At 42.9% G+C, this 10,000-nt stretch overlaps 1 protein-coding gene across 9 annotated transcripts in view; it reads right to left on the bottom strand.

Annotated features, from left to right (window-relative positions):
* Positions 1–10,000, bottom strand: part of LOC123511295 (irregular chiasm C-roughest protein-like) — a 350,053-nt gene that overhangs the window by 6,159 nt on the left and 333,894 nt on the right. For 6 of the 9 annotated variants that reach the window (XM_045267054.1, XM_045267052.1, XM_045267055.1 and 3 more), the window contains 2 exons: positions 4,345–4,377; positions 3,527–3,562 (listed from right to left, as the gene is read on the bottom strand). The exons of 1 other annotated variant lie outside the window; for it this stretch is intronic. In XM_045267054.1, the coding sequence (XP_045122989.1) occupies positions 3,527–3,562; positions 4,345–4,377 (69 nt within the window). The remainder of the gene's footprint in view (positions 1–3,526; positions 3,563–4,344; positions 4,378–10,000) is intronic. 2 more of the 9 variants (XM_045267059.1, XM_045267058.1) reach the window with 2 other exon arrangements.

Below are 10,000 nucleotides of genomic sequence, written 5' to 3'. Positions count from 1 at the left end.
GAAAGAAAAAACTCATAGCATGCTAAACTTTGAGTAAGAACTCTTGACTTGTGCCTCACCTCAGTGTTACCAGATAAAAAAAGTTGGCAGCATCAGTACCAAGACAAAGGGAATTACGGGACACTGGCCGTCCGTAGAAATTCTCGGCAAAAGTTTGGGGCTGAGTTCTTAGAAGAGTTTGTGTTTACACGTGTGTTTTGTGTTGGCGAGTCGCTGAAGCAGGACGGCAGGCGGCAGGCGTGACGGGAGGTAAAGGAAGAGACAAGACAGGTGAGAGAGAGAGAGAGAGAGAGAGAGAGAGAGAGAGAGAGAGAGAGAGAGAGAGAGAGAGAGAGAGAGAGAGATTTCAAGGGAAAAATGACCGGGGGAAGTCCGTCATGAGAAAGAAAATATCTTTCCTCACAGGCATTTTTTTCATTCTTTGTAGTCAGACGTCCAATAGGAAAAGCAGCCTATTGTGTGTTGGCATTATTTCCCCGAATAGAAAACACAAAACACACGGAAACACAAAAACTAAAAACGGCCCGACTGCATCCTTCATTTCTGCCGCGCTGTGAGGAGCAAGGAAGGAAAAGAAACGAAAAGAAAAGAGAAGAGATACCTGACAACACACACACACACACACACACACACACACACACACACACACACACACACACACACAACTCCGCTAATAAAATCCTGACTTCATCCTAAGCATCCACAACCCAAAATCCATCAATCATTTAAGTCGTAAGAGAAAGACAGCGCTAAGAAAAGTGTAATTTACCTAATGGCCAATGAAAATGGCTCCTCGCACAAGACGGCGCGTGATAGGTCGTTGGAATTTCCACGACAACCAGGCTATTCTGTGTATTCTAATTACCCTTAACGTCGCCGTAATTGTTCCCTACTGGCTCTAACTACCCGCCGGAGGATTGTAACAAGCCTAACTCGCCCTAACTACCCCCGTCTGGTTATTAACTTACCTTAACTGCGAGTGGCTGGGGTTTGGCTGCCTTAGAGAAGCTGTTACGACCACCCTCTTCCTCCTCCTTTTCCTCCTCCTTCTTCTCCTTCTCCTTCTCCGTCTCCTCCTCCTCCTCCTCCTCCTCTTCCTGCTCTGTCTCCATCCCCTGGTGTCTTTCTTCTCCATTTTCGTTGTTCCCATCTCTTCCATGTATTCCTCTTTACATGCTTCACCTCTCTCTCTCTCTCTCTCTCTCTCTCTCTCTCTCTCTCTCTCTCTCTCTCTCTCTCTCTCTCTCTCTCTCTCTCTCTCTCTCTCTCTCTCTCTCTCTCTCTCTCTCTCTCTCTCTCTCTCTCTCATACGCACATTACATGATGGAGTGAGCAGCAGTTGTAGGCATCTCTCCTTTTCTCCCTCTGTCACCTTCCCTCCATTGATAAGTTAGTACCTTATCTCCCCCATTTCCCCTTGAGAACTGAGTTTCCGTCTCTTTTTACTCTTGAAAACACAGATATCTCCTTTTCCTTCCTGTTTCCTCTCATCTGGTAAGCCTTCTTCTCTCCATCTTCTTTTCCCTTCCTTTCCGCCGCCCTTCTTTCTCTCAATCCTAACCTCCCTTTCTCCATCCTTGTTTTTTTTATTTCCCATGATCATTTTTCCTTTTAATCTCCCTCATTTTTATTTTTCACTCCTTTTATAACAGGTTGTTTCGTGTTTTTCTTCTTCACCAGCTTATATTTTTTCTCCACATTTATGCACTATACCTACTTTCCTTTCTCTGTGATAACTTGCACCTCTCTCTCTCTCTCTCTCTCTCTCTCTCTCTCTCTCTCTCTCTCTCTCTCTCTCTCTCTCTCTCTCTCTCTCTCTCTCCCTTGATAGCTGCGGCCTCTCATCATCATTACTTTTCTCCTCACTTCTCTACCGCGATGATTTTTACTCCTCCGTCCTTCCTCCCTTCCTTCCTTCTCTGTGTCTCCTTGCTGCGGCTCGAGGGCGTAACTACCGTGGGCTGATATGCTGACGCGGCAGGCTGTCGGCGCCCAGAGAGGCATATGTCGTACCCGAGAGAAGATTACCGTACTCAAGAGACCCTCGCCCCTACTAAGCGGAACAGGACGGATTTACTTTCTTCAAACACCAATTAATTGTGGACTTGAAATGTGACTTCTGGACTGAGTGGACTGCTAAGGGTCTTCTGAAGGGCTCCTCTAGCGTGCCAACCAATTACATGCGAAAGGCTTAGTGGAGGGACTGCTTCTCATCCACCACCTCCCTCCTCCTCTTCCTCCTTCCTCCTCCTCCTCCTCCTCCTCCTCCTCCTCCTCCTCCTCCTCCTCCTCCTCCTCCTCCTCCTCCTCCTTCGTCCTTCCTCCAGACGCTGATGCTAGCAAGAGGCGGTAAAAATAAGTGGAGCTTTAGGGAGTCATTCACATTTGTGTAAGTGAGTGTAAGTCTTTGAGTCAGTGTCTGTGTGATGAGGTTAGGGGGTTGAATTAGTAGTTCACGATACTTCTTTCTTTGTACGTACATATATCTAGTTTTTGACATATATTTGTGTTTTTTACTTACTACTACTACTACTAGTAGTACTATTACTACTGTACTACTACTACTACTCCTGCTATTACTACTACTACTACTACTACTACTACTACTACTACTACTACTACTACTACTACTACTACTACTACTGGTGCAACTGATTACGTGATTATTGATCTACACACCGGCTTATTTATGTCGTTGAGCGTGAGGCAATGCATACCATTACCGCGGGCTTCACGTAATGCCTGCTGCCGGATCACAACGGATTACTTCGTGCCGGATTACTTAACATTGAATTGCCAAATGCAGCGGTACTGGACTGTTAGTAGATTATTCCTCACTTCACAGGCAGACACTAGGCCAGAGAGAGAGAGAGAGAGAGAGAGAGAGAGAGAGAATATTGCTTTTAAAAGAAAACTCTACGTTCTAGCAGTTGTGTGGCCAAAACAGTGTTACTATAGAGAAGGAAGGGGAAAATAAAAGCAGGGCTACCATGGAGAGCAGCGGGGATAAGAAAGGAGACATGGTTACCATACAAGGGAGAAGGGCGGCAGTGTTACCATACAGACGGCCACTATACTGTAGCCAGCAGGAGAACTTGCCGATAGACACACTCACTAGAGACAACACCCTTATTTGCATACACGCACAGGCTAATGCCGTTGATACCATACACGGGGCGCCACACCTCTACCAGCCGGCTTACTGACACACACACACACACACACACACACACACACACACACACACACACACACACACACACACACACACACACACACACACACACTTGGCAGGCATACACTAGGTTTACTTTACTTCAAGCTTGCACCATCGACATGTGTTTGTTTTGCGCTGGGACTTGCATGAACAAAACTTTCCACTGATTTGATTCGCACTCTATACGTAACATGTACATAACAAAATACATACACTTACTTACACACACACACACACACACACACACACACACACACACACACACACACACACACACACACACACACACACACACACCGTCATACCAACCTTTGCTAAACCTCACAGTCCGCCGACCAAGGTAATCTGGAAACATCAATGACATGAGTACAACATTTTTCTGCTAAACCCTTTGGCTTTGACCGAGCATTTGCATAGTGAGGGCAATTAGGCGCTGCAATTATGAAAGAATGAGCTTTTAAGATATTGCCATTAGAGATTGAAATTGCAGTGGAAGGGAGGGGGAGGATGGCAGATGAAAGGAGAGTAGAAGAGGACGAGGAGGAAGAAGAGGAAGAGGAAGAGGAGAAAGGGGATGGGGAGAGGGGTAGATGGAAGCTGACAGTGGTGCTGGAACTGTCATTATGTTTCCCTCGATGTTATTAGTGTAATGTTTTCGTTGTTTTTTTTATAACGGAAAATGGTTCGCGTTATTTCTTTGTGTGCGGTGTGGTTCTGCTTCTCTTCCTCGTGTGTTATTCTCACATTCACGCATCCTTTTTCTTTACTTTTTTTTCATTCTATAACTATTTTATCTATAGTTAAGTTATTATATTACCGTTAATGTGCATATTGTTACACATGAATATTGTAACTGTTTTCCCCCGCCTGCGTTAATTATAGGTAATTATCATGCATGACATCCGTGTGATGGCGCCGCGCGTTTGTGTATGTGTGTGTGTGTGTGTGTGTGTGTGTGATTGTGGAGTTGTGGCGTGAATGTGTGTGGTGTGCGGTGCGTGGCGTGCAGTGTGGTGTGTAGTGTATGTTGCGACAGTGACACCTTTAGAGAGAGAGAGAGAGAGAGAGAGAGAGAGAGAGAGATACTATGGTAGGGCTTAAATAAATTATAATGAACATAAACTCACCATAAACACTGCCACGAAAGCGACGTGTCCGCTCTTAGGAAAAAAATGAAAACAAAAGAGAGAAATGAAAACAATGCACATAAAAGACAAACATAATGGAACATGGAAATCATAATGCACACAGTAATAAAACTTAATTAAGGTTTAAAGGGTGATTAAAAAAATACATAAAATAGATAGAAATAATATTCGTTTTTCGTTATTCATATTACGTATTTATATTTTCAGTTTATATACGTATAAATACACATGCATAGCTCCTCTAGTTCTGGAAATCACCACAGTATTTTCAACTTATTATCACTTCACTGCTGGTAATTTCCACGATATTTTCATCACATGAGAGTTTTATTCCCGTCAATTTCATAACAATGATGTCACGCGGCCTGCTGTCCTGTAATGCTCGGTTTAATTCGCTCTTGTTGGGTGAAAAAACAAATTAATTAAAAATCACGAACGTAGTGTATGTTATAGACAGGTAGGAAAAAAAACGACAATATTACGAAATCATGATGACATTTCACACACACACACACACACACACACACACACACACACACACACACACACACACACACACACACACACACACACACACACACTTTTAATTACATATGTAGCGTGATTCGAAGAGGTGACACATTGTAGCAAAAAGGAAGGAGTTTTTCTGAAGGGGAGGAGGGTTGGAGTGTCTCTGTGTCTGTGTGTTTGTATGTCTGTGTGTCTGCGCGTCTGTCTGCCTCCGCTTGTCTGTCACTCTTGTGTCTGCTTCCCTTTGTGTGTTTGAATTAGTTTGCCCGTCATTTTTTTTGTTACTGTTCCCAAAAATAAAGAGAGAGAGAGAGAGAGAGAGAGAGAGAGAGAGAGAGAGAGAGAGAGAGAGAGAAAGAGGCAATATCAACTCTTTTCACACAATGAGAGGTTGATTTTTCTTTTCTTTCTTTTCTTCATAAATACAAATAAGAGAGAAACACGCGGGGAAACAGACGCTTCAGTTGTCAACACCAACGACCAAAAGAAACAGAAAATAGGAAAAAGAAATGGTCTCCTTCCATCACGTTTACTCGTCTCACGCCAGTCATTCTCCACATATCATTTCTCTCTTTTTTCACTCTCACTCACACCTCCTTATATTCCATATGGCATCGTTATTCTCTCTCTCTCTCTCTCTCTCTCTCTCTCTCTCTCTCTCTCTCTCTCTCTCTCTCTCTCTCTCTCTCTCTCTCTCTCTCTCTCTCTCTCTCTCTCTCTGTGTCAGTAATCAAACACCAGCACATACATGCACACACACACACACACACACACACACACACACACACACACACACACACACACACACAGAGGTAATAATACGGCCTCAGCGCCAGCACTTCCGACAGACAAAGAAAGCGTGTGATTGACGGTAAATAAATTGCCCAAACAAAGCTATTATTTTCTCCAAGAACTTCTTTTCTCTTTTTCCTTATTCTTCAGACGAGGAAAAAGGCGCCTCCGTTATGTTACGTAGGAGGAGGAACAGTAAGAGGAGGAGTCTGAGGAGGAGAAGCAGCAGCAACAGCAGGAGGAGGAGGAGGAGGAGGAGGAGGAGGAGGAGGAGAAGAACCAATAGGCACCCTTCAAGTTACTTCATGATTCACTTGGGCCGTTCACTGCACATGTCGTGGTCTAATTTGTCATGAGTCCCTTCCTTCCCTCCTTCCCTTCCTCCCTCCTTCCCTGCTTCTCTTGCATCCTTCCTTCCCCTCCTCTCTCCTTCCCTCCTTCCCTTCCTACACTCCTCAGGCTTCCCACTTTCTCTCCTTCCGTGCATCTTGGTTCTTTCTTCCTCATACTCCATTCCACCTCCTCAACTTCAGTATCTCTCTTCCTCTCCGTCGTCTTCCTTTTACTCCATGGCTGCTTTTTCTCTCTCTCTTCGTTCCTCTCACAGATTCGAATCTCATCAATTTTCTAAAGTCCTTATGGTCCGTTATTTTCTGTCTCTTACTGTGACACGTGATTCCTTTCCACGCTCAGAACTGTAGCCGTGGTACAGATTGTGGTGATGGTGGTGGTGGTATGGATCGTGGTTGGCGTGTGTTTTCAGTCAAGTCTCGGTCAGATGGTCGTGATGAGTGGTAACAGAGACGATAAATAGGAAGAAGTACTCGGTGTGCCGCAGGGAAGGCTTACAGAATATTATTACTTGGTCTAGGCCAGAGTCGATAAGGTAGACATGTGCTATTGAATACTTTCTGGATTGTTTATATTATTTTTGTATTGGTTTTATACGTAAGAATGTGTGCTGGAAAGTAAATGTCATCCTCATTGCATGTACCAGGTCTTTTGTGGGCGTTTATTATTTTTATCATATTTATTATTATCATTATTATTATTATTATTATTATTATTATTATTAGTAGTAGTAGTAGTAGTAGTAGTAGTAGTAGTAGTAGTAGTAGTAGTATCATCATCATCATCATTATTACTATGATTATTATTATTATTAATTTTATTAATATTGTTGCTATTATCATGATCATCATTACTTCTACTACTACCACTATTCCTATTACTGTTACTACTACTTATGGTGCTATTGCCGCTGCTGCTGCTGCTGCCGCCACTTTTCATTCCCAGGAGGCTATGATACGATAATTTTAAGGACTAATTTCTTTGAACTACTTTTTCTTTACTTGGGAAGATTTCAGTGAGAGCACTTCTAATCTCCTTTTCCTCTCTCCCTCTCTCTCTCTCTCTCTCTCCCTGCGCTGCTCGCCTCGTATTAACTCCACTCGTTAAAACTTGCCGGGAGTTTAAATAAGGCACACAAAACACATTATACTATCAACAAAACCAACTATTAATCTGCAAAACAAACAGAAGCTACGCAACACAAAATAGCTGAGTACACACTGCTATCCGGGAGTACTGGAGCCACGCGGCGACCAGAACGAGAACTGGAGGGAGAGAGAGAGAGAGAGAGAGAGAGAGAGAGAGAGAGAGAGAGAGAGAGAGAGAGAGAGAGAGAACGAAGAATGTGGTGGTGGTGGTGGTGAAAATGGGAATATGAGGGAAGTACAAGTAAACATTTAAGTATCTGTGTGTGTGTGTGTGTGTGTGTGTGTGTGTGTGTGTGTGTGTGTGTGTGTGTGTGTGTGTGTGTGTGTGTGTCTGTGTGTGTGTGTGTCTATGTGTGTGTGTTGCTCAGGTGTTTGAGGTGAAGCGCAACGCGTGTACTGAGTTTTCCCTTTTACAGAAGTAGTGGGAAGGTTTGAGATCTGGAGAAGGACGAGTGAGGAAGAGAGGAGAGATGGTGTGGATTGGTGGTGAGTATAAGAGTGTTGGGAGAGAGAGAGAGAGAGAGTGGTGAGGGAGAGGTCGGGATGGAAATGAAAAAAAAAAAAAAAGATCCGGAGAGGCGAAGTGAGGCAGGAGAAAAAATGCAGAAATGTAGAAGAGGATTGGAGGAAATGTGGGTAAATGGACCTAGGACGTGTAAGAGTGTGTCAGGAGAGTGGAGGAGTAGGAGGAGGAAGGAGGAGGAGGAGGTGGAGGTGGAGGTGGAGGTGGAGCAGGAGGAGGAGGAGGAGGAGCAGGAGCAGGACAAGGAGAAGGAGGACAAGGAAGAGGAGGAGGAGAAAAGGGAAGAAGATGAGAGAGGAATAGAATAGCGAGAGTGGAATCTAGTGAACAACCACTCAAAGTGGACCGGGACACAGATAGATAGATAAATAGATAGATAGATAGATAGATAGATAGATAAATATATAGATAGATGACTGGTAGGTAAATGTAAAGTACTACAATTTAAAGTATTTCTCTCTCTCTCTCTCTCTCTCTCTCTCTCTCTCTCTCTCTCTCTCTCTCTCTCTCTCTCTCTCTCTCTCTCTCTCTCTCCTTTGAGTATTGATTTTGAGTTCATAGTTTCATAGTCAATAAAACATAAACATAAAACAAACAAACAGACAGGTAGGCAAATAGACAGTTGAATAAAAGAATGGATATTGAACATTGAAAGGCTAAGGAAAAATAGACTCTTGCTATCTAGAGTTTTGATTTGTACGTAACAGTTTTCTCTTTTATAAATGATAAATAAATAAATAAAAGATTACGAATTAATAGATAGATAGGAAAGTGTAATGTAAATGAAAGGACAAAAAAAATATATATAGACTCTCTGCTTTTGATTTTTTTTTTTTTCCATTTGATAACTGTAACGTTACCTCTTCAGCAAAGCATCAAAGAAAAAAAAAAGTTGAGGGTTTGTTGAGAAAAAGATGTGGCCGGGGAGGGGAGGGAAGGGAGGAAAGGGGTGAAGAAAATGTTGTCAACTTCCACTCCATTTTGATCTCCCACTGATAGCTTTGCGCGTCCATCTGATTGTATTTTCCAGCACACAGACAGACATAAGTGGCAAAAAAGACTGAGTAAAGATATATGGCGAACAAACGAGTGTCCAGCAGGAAAAGTCTTCTTGTAATATTCTCGTGTCCACACTCCGGATAATGGTTGCCTCCTCCTCCTCCTCCTCCTCCTCCTCCTCCTCCTCCTCCTCCTCCTCCTCGCTGATACACCATTTTCAAACAACATTTTCTTTCTCTCTTCTATTTCTTTTCTTTCTATGTATTTATTCTTACTGATTCATATTTTACCTCCTTCATATTATCTATTTATTTACATTGTTTAAGTTCTCATCGTTAGTATTGCTATTGTTGTTAGTGTAAATATTAACGTTGCTTTCAATTACTAATAATGCCGCAGTGATTGAGCCTTTAATCTTTTTTATGCTTAAATGTAACGTCAATTTAGTAGAAAAATGAAAGTGTAATTCCGGCGCTGTGTTGCCTGCATGAGGGAGAACAAAGGGATGGTAAGAGGGCATGGGGGGTGAGGTGATGGAAGAATGAGGGAGGGAAAGAAAGAAAGTCTGGTTGAAGTAAGGAACAAGAGAGAGAGAGAGAGAGAGAGAGAGAGAGAGAGAGAGAGAGAGAGAGAGAGAGAGAGAGAATCTTATCGTAGTCACGTTTATCTTATTTTTCACTGATAATTATATTTAAGTGTGTGTGTGTGTGTGTGTGTGTGTGTGTGTGTGTGTGTGTGTGTGTGTGTGTGTGTGTGTGTGTGTGTGTGTATTAGTTTCTACCCGACTGGCCATTGTTATTCCTGGTGCACAGCTGTAACAATTAGAATGAGTAGTAACAATTAGACGCTCCTGTTTTTATTTCTACATTCCAGCAGCAACAACAACAATTACCTGCACATCATAATATACGACACCTGTTTATAATTATCCTTCCACTTATAGCCTCTCTCTCTCTCTCCTCCATTCCTGCATTCATATATTCAGTATTTTTTTTTCTATCTATATTTCTCTTCTTATTTATTAGTCTGGCGTATTCATTTCACGTTCCACCTTTCTCTGTATTGGCTCGGTACATTCAGCTGGCCAGGAGTTTCCCAGCACCGTGACTATCCTGCAAACCACTAAGGATGAAGGAGCAGGAGAGGCACACAGGCGAGTGTTTTCTTCCTGTTTCCTTTGGTAAACCTCTCTGCCTGATCACCTACCTTTCTTTCCAACTCTCTCTCTCTCTCTCTCTCTCTCTCTCTCTCTCTCTCTCTCTCTCTCTCTCTCTCTCTCTCTCTCTCTCTCTCTCTCTGTAATTCGTTGCTT

The sequence above is a fragment of the Portunus trituberculatus genome, chromosome 31 (genome assembly GCF_017591435.1).
Source record: "Portunus trituberculatus isolate SZX2019 chromosome 31, ASM1759143v1, whole genome shotgun sequence".
NCBI lineage: Eukaryota > Metazoa > Arthropoda > Malacostraca > Decapoda > Portunidae > Portunus > Portunus trituberculatus.
This window is presented reverse-complemented; position numbering and strand designations above follow the sequence as displayed.